The following is a 20,307-nucleotide window of genomic DNA, read 5'->3' as shown; positions in this document are numbered from 1 at the left end:
GACTATTACGAAGCACTCAACTCCTCAGAAACACATTGCACTCCCAGGTGACGGCCCTCTTGGCAGATATAAAACTCCCAAGACTAACAACAACAGCCCACAGACTCCTTTTCAAGTCAGACATACACCCCCATGAAATAGGCTAAGTATTATGCACCCTACAGTCAAGCACAGCACAAGGCCCCAAGGAGTTGCTCATTGAACTTTATAATTGCCTCACCACCAATTTAGAGCCCCACATACTTAAAATATGGACTGTGGCATGGTTGCAATGCCTCTTACCGGAAGACCAAAAACAAGCCACTATAGTGGTTATCCCAGGATTGTTAAACCCCTCTGACATATGTAATTCATACCGACCCATTTGCCTCCAAAATGTGGATATAAAACTCCTAGCTAAAATCCTTGCCAACCGACTTCACCAAGTAAAAACATCTCTAGTCCACCCTGATCAGTCCGGCTTCATGCCCAACATGGGAACCAAACTAAACCTCTGAAGATTATATGGGGTCATGGCAGGATCTAGAGACGACAGGATAACCACAGTGTTACTCTCCGTGGATGCCTCCATGACATTTGACACATTGGAATGGAATTATACATATGGGGTTCTGGTGGGGTAGGGATTTGGCCCAAACTTCATGAGCTAGATCCGTCTGCTCTAAACTGACGCTATAGCTTGTGTCAAGGTCAACAGCACAGTCTCCCGCAGCTTTGTCCTCCACTGGGGTACTCGGCAGGGCTGCCCACTTTCTTTATTCATATTTTCCCTGGCTCTGGAACCCATGGCAGTGTGGGTTTGGTGGGGGACTTTGGAGGAAAGCATATCAATATATGCTGATTACATCCTTTTTTACGTACCTGAACCCCCCTAACACCACTGCAAGATTAACCCACATTTTACAAATATTTGGACAGCGCTTAGGCTACACCATTAACTTCAATTATGCACTTGATAATAGGCCCACCCTACCCTGGTCCCTTTGCCTACCTGTAAGGAAATGCCTTCCTTGGCATGGTTACCCCCTGACTTTTTGCCTTGTGTTGATGCCAGTTATGAAAGTGTGCTGGGACCCTGCTAACCAGGCCCGAGCACCAGTGTTCTTTCCCTAAACTGTACCTTTGTTCCCACAATTGGCACATCCCTGGCACCCAGATAAGTCCCTTGTAAATGGTACCCCTGGTACCAAGGGCCCTGTGGCCAGGGAACGCCTCTAAGGGCTGCACCAGGTATTATGCCACCCTGGGGACCCCTCACTCAGCACATGCACACTGCCTCACAGCTTGTGTGTGCTGGTGGGGAGAAAATGAGTAAGTCGACATGGCACTCCCCTCAGGGTGCCGTGCCCACCTCTCACTGCCTGTGGCATAGGTAAGTCACCCCTCTAGCAGGCCTTACAGCCCTAAGGCAGAGTGCACTATAACACAGGTGAGGGCATATGGCCATGAGCACTATGCCCCTACAGTGTCTGTAAGCAAAACCTTAGACATTGTAAGTGCAGGGTAGCCATAAACAGTATATGGTCTGGGAGTCTGACAGTTACGACCTCCACAGTTCCATAATGGCTACACTGAAATCTGGGAAGTTTGGTATCAAACTTCTCAGCACAATAAATGCACACTGATGCTAGTGTGGGATCTATTGTAAAATGCACCCAGAAGGCATCTTAGAGATTCACCCTGAATACCAGTCCCACTCCTAGTGCTAGGCTGACCAGTTTCTGCCAGCCTGACACGACCAGACGAGTTTCTGGCCACATGGGGTGAGTGCCTTTGTCACTTTGTGAGCCTCTTGTTACAGCACCCCATGGCATCCCAGCTAGTGGAGATGCCCACCCCTCCGGCCACTGCCCCCACTCTTGGCGGCAAGGCTGAAGGAGATAATGAGGAAAGCAAAGAGGAGTCACCTACCAGTCAGGAGAGCCCCTAAGGTGTCCTGAGCTGAGGTGACCCCTGCCTTTAGAAATCCTCCATCTTGAGTTTGGAGGATTCCCCCAATAGGAATAGGGATGTGCCCCCCTCCCCTCAGGGAGGAGGCACAATGAGGCTGTAGCCACCCTCCAGGACAGTAGCCATTGGCTACTGCCCCCTGACCTAAACACACCTCTAAATTCAGTATTTAGGGGTGACCCTGAACCAAGGAAATCAGATTCCTGCACACTACAACAAGAAGAAAGACTGCTGACCTGAAAGCCCTGCAAAGACGAAGGAGACGACAACTGACTTGGCCCCAGCCCTACCGGCCTGTCTTCAGACTCAAAGAACCTGCACAGTGACTCATCTGACAGGGACCAGCAACCTCTGAAGACTCATAGGACTGCCCTGAACCCGAAGGACCAAGAAACTCCAGAGAACAGCGGCACTTTTCAAAAACTGCAACAACTTTGCAACTTTAAAGCAACTTCCAAAGAACTTTCTGTTCCTGCCGGAAGCGTGAGACTTCACACTCTGCACCTGACGTCCCTGTCTCCAGTTCAAGAGAACAAACACCGCAGAGAGGACTCCCAGGTGACTATGCAGACGTGGGTACCCTGATTCGACCTCCCTGCACCCCCACAGCGACGCCTGCAGAGAGGATCCAGAGGCTCCCCCTGACCGCGACTGCCAGGTAACAAGGAACCCGACGCCTGGACCAAGCACTGCACCCGCAGCCCCTAGGACCGAGAGGAATCACCTTCCAGTACAGGAGTGACCAGCAGACGGCCCTCTTCCTCGCCCAGTCGAAGGCTGGCCCGAGAAGCCCCCCTGTGCCCTGCCTGCATCGCCTAAGTGACCCCCTCCATTGCTTTCAATAGCAAACCCGACGCCTACTTTGCATACTGCACCCGGCCGCCCCTGTGCCGCTGAGGGTGTGTTTTGTGGGATTGTGCCCTTACCTTTTTTATTTAAAAAAAACCTCACCCCTATTCTAGCCCGATTCACTTTGAATGTCCATCTTTGGCAAGGCTTACCACTTTCTCTACTGGGTAGAGCAGCAATGTTCAAAATTATGAGACTGCTCTGCATGCTCTATGCCCTCCAAAATGCACCATTCCGCATGCCTAAGAAATTCTTCAACAAGACGGAGTCGTTGCTCCCACTGTTACAGATATGAGGAAATACTTCAGGGCTCAATGGCTGGTTATTTGTCCCCTCGGAAGAACCATTGCTTCATTTGGAGCTGCTCTCATAGGGTAGTGCAGGTTATCTTGAGATGATCTATAAATCAAGCCTCCCACTGAACTTTTACCCAAGATTCAAATTGTGGCACAGATATTGAGGGCGGCGACATCCTCTTTGGTGTGGAAGGGGATACTGACAGAAATGACACCACAATGGTCTAGTGACACCCTGAAAGAGTTAGAGAACCTCCGGGGTTTCTCCAAATGAAACCTGATTGGTATTTTCAGCCTGGGAGATGTTTGGAAGGGAGACTCCGTGCTCACCCTCGCTGAAATGCAAGATCAATACAAATTAGCATCCATGGAAACTTACAAATATATATTCAACTACGACATGCACTCCGAACACATATACCCAAACCCACCACAATCAGTCTTCTCCTTTGGAGAACCCACCACTGCGATACAACAAAATGTGGCTATCCCTGGACCTAGTAGTGGCAAAAAAGAAATATTGCACGTATGTGGGAAGCTCTTGCAACACAAACTTTAATGGGGTAGGAGCACGAAATGGACTAGTGCATGCTTGGGGGACAGACTGTTTATCGAGGCAGGAAAGGCCTCAAAAAATGGAAAAGGTCCGATCCCTATGGCGATCATATCAGTGGCTAGGAGAGGACAGTTTGGGAAGATCTGGGGGTCGAGATGACGCTTTTTCCTAATCTACCTGTCTTACGAAAACGACCAACACTGTCATTGTATTACTGTAATTTACTTGTCTCTTTATGTAATATTGCATTGCAATGCTAGATTGTGTCCTTACTGGGGTCTCTCGTTGATGCTTCACCTCCTATTGTTTGTATTGTTTATACAATTTATAAAATGACTAAAAAGATCTTTAAAAAAAAAAAGGAGCGCCAAATTGTGTAGGGAAAAAAAGCTCTTCATTTGACAGAATCTGCGCAGGAACAGGCCACTTTTCATCTTTCCAGTTCTCTATGTTAAAATCCCGATGTAATATATTTTAAACAGTATTTTCATCTGTATTAGTCGAAACCTTGTCATGGTCATCACCTCGCTACGTTGCTTCAGAACCTCTTCCTATTCTGTCCTCCTGCCAGTTAACTTTTAGTTTTGCCAGGTCACCATAAGTATTACTCATCAGGATCTTGTAATTAAGGGAGATTGATGTTTTTTGTCAATGGCACCAATAGCACTATATGCATCAGAGGAGAGGCATCCTTTACTAGGGTGTTATTTCCTACTTTTCACAGCCAGGATATGTCTGAGTTGCTGAACATTTTGGTGTGTAGCAGATAACTCTATTTTTTAAGTTGTACAAATGAATTTTGCCTTTCCAAGGCTACATCTGTCCTTAAGTTAAAATGATGTGAGTCTGTTATCATAATGCGTCTAATAGTTTTATACAGTTTTCATAATTCAATGTTTAAATATCAGCTATACTCTGAATATTGTATTTAGATTTATTGCAGTTTTTTGTATTTGCCTTTGTAAAGCGCTTCATACTACTGATGGGGCACTGAAGTGTATTAGTGGATGGGTTACACAATACACCCTGGAAGAGTGTTTAGTTAGAGGTGTGCGTATTTATAGTTTGGCCTATGTGGGAAACATTTTGATGTGTGTGAGTGACCAGAGCGGTGCTCTTATCTTGTTTTAGGTTGCAGCTCTTTATAGTTTAATAGCTGGAAGAGAAGTGGGAAAGAGCATGCACTTTACACGAATCGAGTTTTGTGAAATGTTCCTGTGTCTTTTAAAGAATCATCTTAGGGTGTCTAGGAAGACCGGCGAGAGGGACCTGCTGTGTTGAATATAAATAGTGATCCATGTAAAGTGATCTTGAACTTCCAACCAGAAAATACTGAAAGAGGTTCTATGTCTTCAGAGGGGAGGCACAATCATAGTAGATGTTCTTAGGGTCCTATACACAGTCTATATAATTTATTTTGGATGCATCCAACACTTTATTGGTTATTACAGTAAAGAGGAGATCTAAAGCCCAGCTACCATCTGTTATCCTTCCTTTAGTTAATCCCCATCCCTGGTTTATGATACAGTACTGCTGCCCATCTAATGAACTCCACTATCTGTCTTTCCTCATGAAGAGCAAGCGGGCTGAGAAGAGAAATGCAGTATCCTGGGAAATGCCAAAACAAAGGCCAGACTATTAGAAATGCACCTTCAGCGACGTTGGCTCTTTAGAATAAAGCATCATGTGTAATCCCAGGCGGAATGTATAGTACACCTCTGGTTTACCATTCACCAGAAATGTGACAACTGAGGGGCTGGGCACAAGTTAAACAACAGTCGGATACAATTACCATACTAGTGTTAACAATGTGCAGTGAAAAAGTAGGACTGAATATAAAGAAAGCACGCCTAATTCCTAAATAAAATGTCTTCCCTTCACAGCCGTTAAAAGTATAAAAATAGTTCATTGATATACCAACTGTATTGCATAACTCTGGCTTATTGGTACAGCCAATTGGATTTTCACATAAAGCTCATACATATTGTAGGAGCAGCTGCTGAGACAGACTGTTTTGTTTGCCCGTAACATTTGTGAACTGTAATTGAAAAAATAGTAAAATGTTCTAGAGTGATCTAAAACAAATGGATGTCCAACAGTTCAGTGCTTGAAGGGGCTTACCCAGACAAGCTGAAGGCAACCCAAAGTTCCAGTTCTGTTATGTTCAATGTTGTGACAATAAGAGAACTTGCAGACAGTTAATGCTATCCATAGCGTACCAAAAAAAAAGATTCTAGAATTATTTCACTACATAGTAATTAGAACCAAATATCAAAGGTTGATGTGTAATTATGAAATGCAATGTCCAGTAACAAACTGAAAATCACTATTCTCTAATTTTCTCATTTGCTTCACACTCATAACTAATGCAGCAGACGTTACTTTACCTTCTTTACAGCTCTGCATCCCATAAAAATAATATGCATGTCTATGGCATTTCTATATAACCTTGCCAAAAGGCAGCGTAGTGATGTACATTGTCAAAGACAAGTATGAAAATCAGCAGCTAACTCGAGAGGAAGGTCAGTTGTGGACGGTTAATTCATTGTAGTGTATTACTCTTTAACGAGGCAAGTCTTCAACCCTTTCCTCAGTTGGAGCAGCGTTGGGGCGGTCCTGAGGGATACTAATGGATGTTGTTCCAGATCCTGGCAATAGCAATATCTACTGTCTTGTTTTTCCTTTTATACACCTCTAAGCCTGCAGTCTGATGGTATAGTGACTGCATGTGTGCTGACAACAATTCACTTATCTGCCAATTAAGCTTGTGTGCTTTTTGTGATGGTTTGTAAATAATACAACTGGTTTTTGAAGATGGTGCGGGCTGGCAAGAAGAACCAATGGAGTCCCATCACGATGGAGGCAAGTTAATCATATTTCTTCAGGCCCTGGTTGACTCTGGCTGCAGGGTGCCCCTAAGGGGTGCCCATGTGAAGTCTGTGAAGCCAAGGAGTAAGGTATTGCCACCATCCTGAAGTGAGAGTACAAGGGCTTGAGCAGCATTTCTGAAGTTGCTCTCTGGAAGGAACAGTTTGACTTTCTTTAGAAGAGAGAGCTGTTGCCGGGCAGTCTTTGTATTTTGTTCTTATCTTTCTTGAGGGTGCGGTTGGTGCCCAGGATGAATCAGTTATTTTGCGTTTGGTTAAAGTTGAGGTTCAAAACTGTCAAGGTTCTATCCTGTTTATTCTCTGCAAATAACAGGAATTCTGTCTTCAAAGTGCTGAGCTTCAGCTAGGTGCTTGACATTCAGGGCTGGTTGATGTCTACACAGTGTTTGAGGTGCTAGATGTCTGAAGGAATGTAAACTTTCAAGTAGAGTTTTGTGTCATTGACATACTGGTGAATCTTGAGTGAGCATAGCACCAAACAACTCCATGTAAAGGTTGAAGATGTCAGGAGACAGAATGGAACCTTGGGTGACTCCACTGATGGTAGGGTTCTTCTGTGACGTGGAGAAGCCTGTGTAAACAAACTAGTGTTAGTTGGAAAGATAGGAGGAGAAAATAGTGAAAGAAATTACCAGTGAGTCCCATTCAAGACTCCAGGGTTAATATGAGGATAGAATGATCGCCTGGGTTGATGGTGGCCAAGAGGTCCAGTAGTATCAAGAGACAGGCGTAATTTATTATCTGTGGTAAAGCGGTCATAAGCAATAATGACTTGCAGTGAATCAAACACAGATCTCGGTCACCTCGTCAGTGGTTTTCCTGGGACTTAGCTCTCTTGTGTGCCAACCTGTGCCCGTCCAAGGACGATGAATAGACAATACTTACAAGTCATGTCATACTAGGTGGAAGTATGTCTAATATGCTCTCCAAACATTAGGGAGCATTTACATTTTTCTTTTGTAGCCAGGAATTTGGTCAGGTTGCCAGGAATAATAGGGCCATTAAAATCTAGGTTTCCTGCATATAGCACTTAAGAACCAAAAGTTGAAATCTACTTAAATGTGCATGATATTTGTTGAATCACTCTTGCTTCGCCAATGTTCGGACCGGTTCTGGTGTGTTGAGTGCCTGGACGTATGTTTGTGTCAGTGGCTCGCCTCTGTCTTTGCTGGATGTCTGGTGCTTCTGAAGGTGCCAGAGCCGCTTTGAGCTGTAATTGATAAGTGTGTATGTAATTTCAAGAATTGTGTGGTTGATATTTCATAATGATTGCGAGCTAGTCTTTGTTGGAGTGAGTGGTGGAGCTTTTAGTCTTCTTCAATGAGTTGCTTTTTATATATATGTTTAGATTTCTCGATCTTTAGTGTAAAGCTTTATTTTTGTTCTTGTCCCACCTCTAAGTAGTTTTTATTCTTTCTCAAAATTTGGGTAGTGCCTCCCCCAGACCTGGACATGGAAGTCTTCCTTGAACTAATAGCAGACAGGGCTAAAAGGTGGCCACCAGGCCTGGGCATGTGCTTTCCACTTCAGTTTGGATGGTGGCATCTAAATTCAAGTTTAGTTATTCTTTTTTCCAGATATTAGGGTCTCTGAGACAGAGTTTCCTCATAGAGCCTGCACATGGATTTTCTACTTTAGTGCAATAAAGGATCCGGTGTGTATGATCTCATTATGTGGAGCACTTGCCATTGTTATGTGAGTTCCCGGTTGGCTCACCATCACTGTTACAGCAAGGTAGAAGCAGGTAAGTAAATTGCCAGAGTACTTTCAGACATGCACTGTCAGCAGCTAGAGGTCCATCCTACACTACTTCCAAATGGCTCCTTGAGAAAGTAACACAGCTACCTCTTCTTTTACCTGGGTAGTGCTACATCATATTAAAAGACGCTAGACGCAGAGGCAGAATCTCTTACCCATAGTATTTCTACTGTTGCATGCTTTTAAAACCAAACATTTAAATGGAACTCAACCTACTTGCATGCCCAGAAGCTGTACGTTGCCAAGCTTCCCTTTTTCCATGCCAGGATCATGAAAACCACCTAAATTCAGTGAATGGTAAGGAAGCAGTGAACCCTGCAGGTTTCTCTGTAAGTTTCATGACACATCGCTTCTGGTGTTTTTAGGCCAGCTGCCTCTGGGATGCATGCAGAATTGAGTTGCGAGGTGCATAATCCACACTTGCATCAATTGAACAGCCCTGAAATACCAACCTGGGAGTCTCATTAAAAGGAATTCTGCATACTGTAAAATCAATGAACTAATCCTAGTTCCAAGAGACAAAATATTACAGAGAGACAGGTCCTTGATAGTGGTAGAATCACAGATTTATAGTTCAGATGCTGGAACTAAGATGTTCAGAATATCTATCAAAACCTCTTTTGAAGAAGGTTTATGGTCATTAAATCATCTCTCTACGTTTTCTAATGGAACAATGGATAGGAAATGCCAAGCAACCTAAAGTATATTCCTGTGCATGAAACTCTTTAAAACAACAAAAAACAAATACCATTACAAATAGCCATTGAGAAATAAATAGCCCAAGGCAAAGAGTCCCTCTTACCTTTTTCTCGGTAGTGCAAAAAAGTTTCCTCAGTGTGAAGAATTCTTCTGTTACGTGTATCCCAAAGCGAACCAGCATTGCCACTGCCTCCTCTTTTCAAATGGTATGCAGGCTTTCCTGCATGTTGTTCTTTGAGGCTTGTTACTACCAACACTCTTCTTTCAGCAGTGAAACCAGAGACTTGTTGTTGACACTGAAGTATCAGGGCACTGTAACTAGAGAGCGGTATTGGTAGCCTAAAGGCGTTTTTAACAATAGCAAAACAATACGGCTTTCATTTGCGTTTGTAATGGAATATCATAGAATATACACACCCTTGATCCTAATTATGGAGAGTGATGATTTTTTTTTCTGTATTGGTTTAGGTTCGATATGAGTGCTTGGCTGATGAAATTAAAATAGGAGACTACTATCTTAGATTATTGCTGGAGGAAGATGAAAATGAGGAGACTGGAGCAATCAAAAAATCGTAAGCCTCTTTACCAAGCTGCATTATCTGACATTATTTTCTGAAGTGATTCTTATCAATATTGTGTGTGTGTTTTCTTTTCTTGTTTACTGGATCTAACCACATGAGCCTCCTTATCTGCTTCTAAACCACAAGATCTCTCCTTTGTCTCTTTATTTTTAGGTATGAGTTTTTTAATGAATTATACCATCGATTTCTACTCACCCCTAAAGTGAACATGAAGTGTCTATGTTTACAAGCACTGTCAATTGTATATGGCAGATGTCATGAGGAAATTGGACCGTTTACAGACACACGATATATTGTTGCAATGCTCGAAAGGGTAAGAAGGGCAAAAGATTTTTGATATGTGCTATGTTATGTGAACATTATCTAAGCTTGGTTGAGTGCTACAGGGCATTCTTTTATTGAGGTTTTGTATCTGGTTATTTTGGACAGCATGTTTAAGTTTCTATTTTCTTCATGTTTCAACCTGTTAGTGTTAAAAACACACTACTACACATAGACACAATCCTGCTGGAAATTCTCTAGTTATGCTAATTGTCTCTCTACTGAGGATGTCTCCCATTTTGTAGGTTTTTGCTCCGTTAGGTTTCTAACCACTAATTATTAGTTTTATAAGATGGACAAGCCTTTTCCTTCCCATATCCTGTATGACTACATAGCTTGCACACAGGCATAGGAAGAGCGTACATTTATGGACTAATAATACTTTAGTGATTAAACTTACTCCTTTAGAATACTGAGGTGAAATTCATTGGCACCACTAAAGATACCTTACGGCTGTGATAGTTTGACTGTAAAGAACAAACCTTGAAAAGGCTCACCAGCCAACACTAGCAAAGTGCAAAATGCATATCGCCTGAACTCTGCCTGCCAATAAAATATTTAATTATGTACAGTCTGCACCAACAATTTAAAAGCGAAACATCTGAACATCAACATACAGTAAAAGATTCTGACTTACAAACAATAGTGTACTTGCACTTATTCCCTTTACAACTTAGACATCCTATTATTGCTGAGTAGGAAGGTGGTTGGTTGAAGAAGCACCTCTTTAGAAAGAAAAAAAATAAAGTTTTTTGGAAAAAATATAAAGTGCTACAAATCCCGCAGCTTTGATCACATAAATAGTTTACATAAATCCTGATTATTGGCTTATTCTTATTGTACCATCCATCCAGTGGTTCTTCTGACTGCTAGTCCACTGCCAAAGAAGGCTCGGCATATTTGTTCTGGAGAAGACCATGCAGCAAGCTGTAACCCGGTACCAAGCAGTTCAAAGACCAACAGCAGCGCAGCCCTGGCGAATTGAGACTGCTTGCACTGCCAGGCCATTCAGCCAGCCTAAAAGTGGGCTGACTGTGGCGCTTTTGCGACGGTCGTTATGTAGAGGTCGGACCGCCACTTTGAAGGCGTTCTGACTGCCACACTCGTAATGAGGGCTTAAGTGTCTATAAGATTTTTCTAACAAAATGAAATAGATATACTTTGACAATTATTGTCTAATAATTGTATGCTATGTGTATCTGCTTGCTACAAACATTGATACTAACTAGATAAAACGCTCGACCTGGAATAGATGCACCCTCCATACCAAAATTATTGTTTGCATATATAATGTGAAATAGGGAATTTAAAAGTATGAGTTGGAATAAAGGCTGCTGCCTTCTCATCATACTGTTCAACATTGTGTCTGGGGCTTCCCACCTCAGTAATGTTAGGTGCAATTTGTGGCTGTTTAGGCACCTCATGTATATTGAATTAAAGAGAATTGTGGCTTCACTTTCGTTTTGAAAGTATCAATATATTGTTTATGCTAGCTGACATTGGTGGTGGTTGTGCAATACATATCTTTCGGAATCAGCTGTTCAACATTATATGTAGGTTTCTTTATATACTCTTCCCATTGTACCTAGTCATACATTGTGTACACCATCCACCCTTTTAGGACTAGCTGCACCTGTGCCAAGGTTTTTCTGGGTGGTTTGGAAACGCCTCTACATTAGAGTTGTTTTTCCCTTACCTCTGAGGCAACTGATCTAATAAGCAGACTTTTAAAATCATCATTATTGGCAATCTTACTTTTACGATACCTTCCAAAGAATCATTGAAGAGCACATTAATGTTAATATCAGGAATAAAGGAAAAGGGACATCAGAGAAAATGTAGGGGTTAAGGGGAAAATTCTCTAGGAACCCCATTTTGTAGGAATTTGAAGTATTATATGGGAACATTCTATGAAGTGTTAGCATGTTCTGTAACAAAGTGGCTGACATACAGCAGTTGGGCCTACTCAATTCATTTCCTTTACAGTCAGAAATGAGCTCTGCCCCTTTTGACGAACACTGTCCAAACAGATAAAAACAAACTACATAGGCAGGGCCCTGCGATTTAAAAAGAAGTAGCTGGTCTCTGGTATAAAAAAAAAAGAAGAATGGCTGAAGACGGAGTGTTTTGCTCCTTTAGGAAAGAGACGTGGTATCTGTGAAATAAGACTGTATTAGTATTTTAAAGGGCATAAAATCTATAAAAGGTAAATTTGTTGTAGCGTTCAGGGTAGGTTTCTAAAAAGAAACCAATATTTTAAAATTGTTTTTTGTCTCCATTTTTAATGTATGTTTCAGAAATTATAGTTGACTAAAGTATCTCGAAAGAGGCAATGTTTTGTATTTATTTGCATAAGTCTTCTATTGTTTTTAAACATTTACGTATAATTTTACTAGACTTTAAAGTTTAATTTTCTTATTGTCTGTTTTAATAGTGTACAGACAGACTAGAACGTGACCGGCTAATTGTATTCCTAAATAAACTGATTCTTAATAAGGTAAGATTTCTTGCTTATTTTTGTATATTGTTAACTGTTTGTTCACACATGTTATTTTTTTACAACATCTTTACGTTCATGTTGGGTGGAGGAGAATAGCTGACTGTTTTTTTCAGCCTTAGAGAAACATTGCATTAACAAATGGCGTTTGTCAAGTTCTCTCCTTTCAAATTTCATTTGACAGACCTTCATCACAACTGGTCTTGTGTGACTCCCTTGTTTCCATTTATTGTCATGCAGGTAACGGAATTGGATGTTTTCTATCCCAGTCAATATGTCTGTAGTTTTTTTTCCTTCCATTGGAAAGCTAGCTAAGGTTCAGTGTGAAAGTATCCATGGAGATGGCAACACTTGTGTGATTCATCAGAGACCTAATTTATGTATTTTGTTAAACCTATGTATGAACGAGGATTTCCTAAATATTTGGAACATTGATTGGATCTGTGTCTCCCAGTTCTTTGTCATATGTTTTCTACTGCTCTTGTTGGACGTGAGGAGTGCAAGCATATTTCCCATATACAATTAGTGCAGTGCATTTAATTATGTACCTAGGTCAATTATTCCATGCTCTCACAGAGAGCAGTAGTAAAGGGGCTGAACTGAGTGCTGTAGATTCTTGCCAGTGTTTATTTTGAGTTTAGGGATGTTCCTCGTTCTCTTCAAGCAATGTGTGAAAGGGATTCAGCTCACAATGTTCCTCTGATCCCATTCTCAAGGCAGGCAATTTCACTATGCAACAAAAAACTGCAGGTAAAATTAAAAGCCATAGAAAAGGTTCCTCCAAGCAACCTTTAATAGCATAATTCACAACTGCTTGTTGATTCATTTTATGTTAGCTTAAGAGTTTTTGCCTGCACGCGCCTACTGAGGAAAAAAGATAGCCTTATTTCAGAAGGAGTCAAATTGTCAGTTGATGAAGGAACATATCAATCGTTTTGATTGTTTGACAGTCAGACCAACTCCTGTTAGGTACAGTGAGGTGGTTCTGTGATATCCTTCCAAGCTGCTAGACTGCACGGAATAAGCTCTGCCTGAATTGATCTTTATTCTGTTACTGTATTTTTGTGAATTTATATGCAGTAGTTTTCGGTTTCAAAGTTCCAAGTTTTTATAATGCGTACTTCTGATGGGCAATGAGCTGTGCATATTATACCAAATATAATCAATGGTATATTTACCAATTCACAATCTTCACTTTTTAAAGGAAACATATAGGCACCTCAGTTTCTTTTAATAGTTTCATGCCATTCCGATTTTTATGATGTTGATCTTGAATTGCCCACCTGTGCATATTTGGGAATCATTAAGTGTCTTCTAGCCAAATTTCACCAATTCCTAAATACTGGTGTGAGAGTGTTCTGCAGCCTCCACTGGATTGGACTGTCATCTTTGCTGGTAAAACTTTGTTCTCGCTTTCTGTCAAGAATCACATTCCTTTCAGATTATGCTAGTTTGAAAGGACTGACCAGACATTCTTCCATCATTGCTTTAAAAAATACCAAACATCAAGGCTCCTTAGTGTTGGCAACCAAGCCATGTCAGCATTCCAACATAGACTCCCAGAAAAAGGCAGTCTTTCTGAGTTTTTGTGGCTAAGCTTTGGAATGCCCTTCTGCTCTTTTCAAGGTAATAAATAAACAGGCCTTGTTTAAACGCAGACTGAAAACATTTCCGTTCAGAAGGTCTACACTATCATTTAATAACTTTGGGTTATGCAATATAATAATTGCAGGCCATCTCATAATCCCAAGATGCTCCCCTTACAATTTACAAATTCTGTTAAAATAACATGACATAGACCCAGCTAATGTTTATTTCGAAGTAAGAGTTTGCCTCTAAAAATGGATGGCAGCAGGAACAATCAGGTGGTTGTTCAGGCCAAGGAAGTGGCCTATTAATCCAGAATAAGATCTGAATATTGTGTGAATAGGTTAAAAAAAACAAAAACAAACAAACAAAAAAACGGATCTCCGAAGAATGAACAACTCTGTATGGTACTTATCTCCTGTGACTCCAAAACATCTGCCTTTTGGGGGTGGGGGTGTGGAGTCACTGCATCACTACCGAGGTTGACTGGCAGCTGATGTATTACCAAAAAGGTATTAATCAGGTATGGTTACCCAGTGATTAATGTCTTTGCACTTCTGATGGATACTTCTACCTGTTGATCATTTACCTGTTGAATATCCTGAGATATCAGATTGGATCTGAAAACTTAATCTCTCACCTGTGCCGGTAGGGAGCTCTGCCTCCATCTCAACAATAGAAACAATGCTCCCATCACAATACTGAAGCCATATCCTCTCCACTCATTTGTACCAACATCGGTTTCCTTTTTTCATGCCTTTCTGCTTAGCAGCTTTCTGTAACTTTTTTCATATTTCTACTGTGTTTTTCAGCTACAATTTAAAACATCAGTGCAATGCATTGGGATTCCAGTGCAGAAAATAATCAGGCTTTAAGCCGCATTGAACTTTCAATGGACACATGTCCATAACTGACACTCACAAGATAGGTCTCTGGTGCTTAGTTAGGGTCAAAGCACAACTTAAAGTCGTGCAAAAAATGAGGCCTCATGCTTTTCAAAGCCATTATAGAACACTTGGCCAAACTTTTTATGCCCTGCAACAGGTGTCTAGCTTGAGACTGGCTTATGTCTTCCTCAAAGTTACGTCCCTCTTCCTTGTTGAAATTGTACAATCAAAAAAGAGGAAATACAATGATAACTCGCACTTGGCACTGATCAAAGTTGGGAGGTACGTCATCTCGATGAATTCCATCTCTAGCAAAGTCTTCCTCGGACTTGGAGCACCTGAACATCACTTTGCATGAGGAGCCTTCTCTGACGGTACTGCCTTATCTGGCCAGCACCCTCTATGTGTGTCCTGTCCAGGCCCTCCCATAAATGCAGAGCTTTCACCTTGCTCAGTGTGTCTAGTGTGTGTAGCTGACCTGGATCAATTCATCAGTTCCCTGCTGGCACTGTTCAGACAGATTTGCATCCCCTCTTGTGTGCATCAGGCCTCTTTGGACCGTTTTGGGTTCAGGTTAGATTTGACACCCCTCAAGGAATATCTCCTGCACGGACTGGAATCATTCCACCCAAAGGTCCTTCATCAGTGTTTCGTCTACTGTTGCTGAAACCTGTCACTGCGCTGTTGCTGATTGTAGGAAGCTGGGTCTGTATATACTATATCAAAGTGAGATAGAGGCCCTCATTTTGAACATGGCGGTTCGGCCCCCCATGCCGGCAGTGGCGGCTGAGGCCGTCAGCCGGCATGGCGGGCTGAACCGCCATATAATGAACATGGTGATGGCCGCCAGCAGAAGCCGTCAAGCAGCCTGGCGGCTGGATGAAACACCATCCGCCAGGGTAGCGGCGCTGCCCTGTGGATAATATTTCATTTCCTGCCAGCCTTTTCCTGGCAGGATATCCCACCAGGAAAAGGCTGGCAGAGGGGGTGCGCTGGGGCACCCCTGGGGGCCCTGCACTGCCCATGCATGGGCCCCTGCACTTCCCATGCACTCTGCATGGGCAGTGCAGGGGCCCCGGTGCAGAGCCCCGTTGCGCAGGTCAGCAGTGATCTGCGCGACGGGTGCACCTGCCACACAGAGGCATTGACGGCGGCTCCATGTGGAGCTGCCGTCAATGTCCCGGCGGAGCCTTACTGTGAGCCGGCGGGCAGAAACAATGTGCTACTAGTTTGCGGTCCTCTTGATTGGACTAACATCGGCACTGTGGGTCTTCAGAAAGGAGATAGTGGTGGTTGCAGTACATCTAAAAAGGTCAGGATTTCAGTGTTTCCATTTCTAGACCACTGTCTGCTCAAGGCCATCTTGCCACAGAAGGGTGTTGGGCAATCTGCAGGCAAAAACTTCCCTGCTGTTCCGCCTGGACTTTCTGCTAGCATGTCCAAGTTTCACCTAAGGCACTTTTGGTGTCTTCTGTTCAAAGGGTCAGTTATGACAGTACATCCTTGAGACCCTTCCTTCCTCCTTACAGGATCTAGGACATTCAGGTTATGAATCCAGTGTTACGGGAGGCAGCCCCCCTGAGTTTAAGTTCTGAGGGTTCTGTGCCTGCTAGGGCTATAGGCTTCCGCTATACTGGTGGTCACTCATGTACGCTGGTGTATAAGAGCGCTCCACTGGTGCATTTGTTTACATCTGTTCCAGCATGTGGGAGATGTGACAGAGACCATCATTAGCTCTTTGGATACTGTGGTGGACCTGAGCTGGTAGTCAGTGGGGAAGCACCTATCACAAGTGATGTCCTTTTAGCCTTGTTCAAGAGTGGCCACTCTGATGTTGGACGCATCCACCTTACATTGATATATGCCTCTGGAGTAACTGGAGCTCAGATGTCTCCTCTCCAGAGGAACAGATCCTTTATGTCGACATAGACCTTTCCTATTACATGCAGTCTGTTCAAATCTTGACGGACGATTTCATTGTGATATGGTATGTCAACCACCAGGCAGGGTAGTGTCTCACTTACTCTGCCAGGAAGGGTGAGTCTCTTTGCTTGGAGGCTTGATCACAGTTTCGTAGTGGTTACTAGGCATCTGACAGACTCTCTGAACATCAGAGCCAGCAGCCTGAGTCATGGTCATCTGGCTGACAGCGAGTTGGTAGGTATGTGGTCTTTCCCCTATGGCACTCACAAGCGCACCCACTGCCTACTGTTCTGTTACCTCGGGTATACACAGCAGGGAGTCTTGGGGAACGTGTTTCAATTGAGGTGGAACTTTGAACTTTGTTATGTTTTTCCTAGCTTAACCTTGATTCCTCTTCTGAGAAAGTCAGGACTGGCTCCAAGCCATTCTGGCACTCCAGACTTGCCAAGGAAAGAGTGGTACATGGAGCTCATGAGATACTTACTGTGTCTGCTGTCCTGTTTTTCTCTGAGGCCTTCGGATCCTTACCAGCTCCCTCTGGCATGCCTCCGGGCCTCAAGGAGCTGAGAGGCCCTGTATCTAGGATACCACCAGTGGATTCACCCTTAGAGCCAGTTGGACCCTCTGAATCCTCCACTGTCCTTACTCTGGCTAGCTCATGTTCCAACTGTGGCTCCATGCTCCACACCAGTTCCCATAGCCTTGACTCCAATGCCGACTCCATCAGTGTCAGAGTATGATGTACCCATTGTGCTCTCCGATTCAGAATCACCACCATTGCGATCTCGACTGAGGCTGCGCTCTGCTTCCATCAAAACACCACCTGCCCCTCTGAACTCGACACCCTGCAGGAAAAGACAACCATGTTGTACGCCTTCTATGGAACGGATTTGAAAAATGGTGCAGGTGACGAAATTGGGTAACCAGTTCACTAGGAGAATCGGTATAATGGCCTTTAAGAGATCAGTGACCTTGAAATGTCTCCTGATTCGGGCTCTCTCTCTCACTCTCTGGTCTTCCCACTGAGAAAAGGACTTCTTAAGCAATGGACATGTGTTTAACACCTGAATGTACTGCCCTCTAGCTCCCCATCTTGCAGTTAAAAACAAATGTTTTGACAGAATGCTTCAGCCGAGACAGATATCCACAGAGCCTCTCCCACCCTTCAATGAGGCACATACAGATATTGCCTTGGGGGCTTGGGCCATACTTTGCTCTGGCCCTCTGCTCAATTGCCCGAATGTAAGGCACTACTGCAATGCCAGACCCTGCATTCTTAGCTCAGCACTCCTGCCCTGAAAGCTTTGTTGTGTAGGTGTCTACAAATCAGATGAACCCCAATATCTTCCAGAGTACTCCCCTTCCGATCGGGAGTCCAAATGCCAGAAGACCTTTGGGATGAGTTTATTTTCTTCCACTAGCTTGGCCCTCAGGTAATTGAATGCCAGCTGCCTCTTGGGCTGCTATTCCCAAGCTCTTTGGGATTCGGTGGCCCAGGTCCTTCCATGTGTCCCAGATGACCTCCGACCGGTCGTCATCCAAACCATCTAGGACAGTTGTGATGCAGCTCAGTTCACACTTTGTTGTGGATTGAACAAGACCGATTCCACTGGATGGGCCAATGGCACCAGTGTCGCCAGTCAGAACCATCCTTGGCTTTGGTCTACTGGTGATGGTGATGTCCAGTCGCCCTTTATAGACCAACTCTTTGTGTTTTTGGGAACAAGTCATCTCCTGCCCTCTAACAGTTTAAGGTGAAAAGGACCATAGCATGTTCTTTGGGCTTATCTCTCCCGGCTTGCCAACTGCATCAGCCCTACCGTGACTTTTGTGGCCCATACCTCCAGGCAATTCAGCCTCATCAAGGTGCACAGCAGTTTTGCTGTTGCGGTTCCTCAAAGCCTCTGAGCTCAGGATCATTGAACTGTACAGTTCATTGCATCTGCTCCCTTTCCCCCACAGCCTCACCTACCAACCACTTGGTGAGAGGAAGAATATGACTATACTTGTCGGAAGGAGTACACCTTGCCCTTCGTTGTCACTCCACCACACCTTCCACCATTCCTGGAGTGGCTGACGGAGAACCATCTGTCTCTTACAGCAGGAAGTGCCAGCCGGTTTGGGCATAGGGGCTATCAAGATGATACCTGGACCAGAGGATGGTCGGAGCTAGTCTTCTTATTTTAGACCTGAGTCTTTTCAGTTCCTTCATCTGGAAGGAAAAATTTAACATACTCACTCTGGACCAGGACTGAACTGCCCTACTACTACTAATGGATGGTGGCATTGGACTTGCAGTATATTTCCAAATGCCTGTCCTGCTACCCGATCGTCATTGCCTGCTGTTTGTGGTGGGAATGGAGCTTTTTTTGTTTTTTTGCTCTCTCTTAGTCTCTCTAGGTCCCCTCAGGTGTTAACGAAAGTGATGGCTGTAGTCACAGCACACTTTTAGAAATAAGGGGTCCCAATCATCCCCTCCTATGATAACTGGCTGTTTGAGGTAGTTGTCTACCACCTCTACAGACTATGGCAAACCTCCTGTCATCTTTGAATTTCACTATCAGTAAGACGAAATTGCATTTGCAGGCTATGATCCCGATCTTTCAGCCTCTGTCCTGGATTTCATCGAGGTCGACTTTGTAGCTGCTGGGACTGATAGCCCCCGCATCCTGCTAGTCAAGCACACCATGTGGCATATGCGGGTCTGCAGTGATATCTGAAATCTTGGTGGGCTCAACATCAAATGGAACTCTTCGACCACACCCACATCTTGGAGGAGACTGCAAAAGATCTGCAATGGTGGTGGTTACTGGACAGCGATTGAGTCAGTGACAGACCCCTCTTTCTACTCAACCTAGATTTGACAGTGGACACCAGTGTGCTCCTTCTGGAATGATGCGGACATCTGGGGAGAGGTGAAGATCAGGTGCCTCTGGTCTCTGACAGAGGCCTGGTTTCATAGTAACCTCATGGAGCTTAGGGCCATCCACTTGCCATTGAAAGCTTTCCTCACGTCGATCATAGGGAGGGCTGGTGGAGGTGCTTATGGACAACACTACTGCCATGTGTTATTGCAAAAAGCGGGGCGGTGTGGAGACCTGGACTCTGTACCGGGAGGCGCTACACCTGTGGATATGGTGGACCATCAAGGAATGTTCCTGGTGAAGGAACACCTGGCAAGATCTTTTAATGTATGGTAGACAAGCACTCTAATTGATGCCTTACGGATCACGGTTGACATTTTACACCTGGCGGTGGTGCAGGGTCTCGTCCGCGAATAGGAAGAATCTTGACTACATCTATTTGCCACTGCTGAGAACACAGTGTTAGCAGTACAGCATGTTTGAGTCTCCAGGTTGTCTCTTGCTAGAAGATGGGTTCCACCTAAAGTGAAACTCTGGATTCCTGTATGCCTTCCTGCTGATACTACTCTGGCTCAGTTCTGAAGAAGACTAAGAAAGATAGGGCTAAAGTCGACCTAGTGGCCCATCTTTCCTCCAATCAGGCTATGATTC

The 20,307-nt window shown here is 43.8% G+C and overlaps 1 protein-coding gene across 2 annotated transcripts in view; it reads left to right on the top strand.

Annotated features, from left to right (window-relative positions):
• DNAJC13 (DnaJ heat shock protein family (Hsp40) member C13) overlaps nt 1-20,307 on the top strand; it is an 876,382-nt gene that overhangs the window by 385,338 nt on the left and 470,737 nt on the right. For both annotated transcript variants that reach the window (XM_069211911.1, XM_069211910.1), the window contains 3 exons: nt 9,465-9,568; nt 9,731-9,890; nt 12,333-12,395. In XM_069211911.1, coding sequence (XP_069068012.1) covers nt 9,465-9,568; nt 9,731-9,890; nt 12,333-12,395 — 327 coding nt within the window. The remainder of the gene's footprint in view (nt 1-9,464; nt 9,569-9,730; nt 9,891-12,332; nt 12,396-20,307) is intronic.

The sequence above is a fragment of the Pleurodeles waltl genome, chromosome 10 (genome assembly GCF_031143425.1).
Source record: "Pleurodeles waltl isolate 20211129_DDA chromosome 10, aPleWal1.hap1.20221129, whole genome shotgun sequence".
NCBI classification, from domain to species: Eukaryota; Metazoa; Chordata; class Amphibia; order Caudata; family Salamandridae; genus Pleurodeles; species Pleurodeles waltl.
This window is presented reverse-complemented; position numbering and strand designations above follow the sequence as displayed.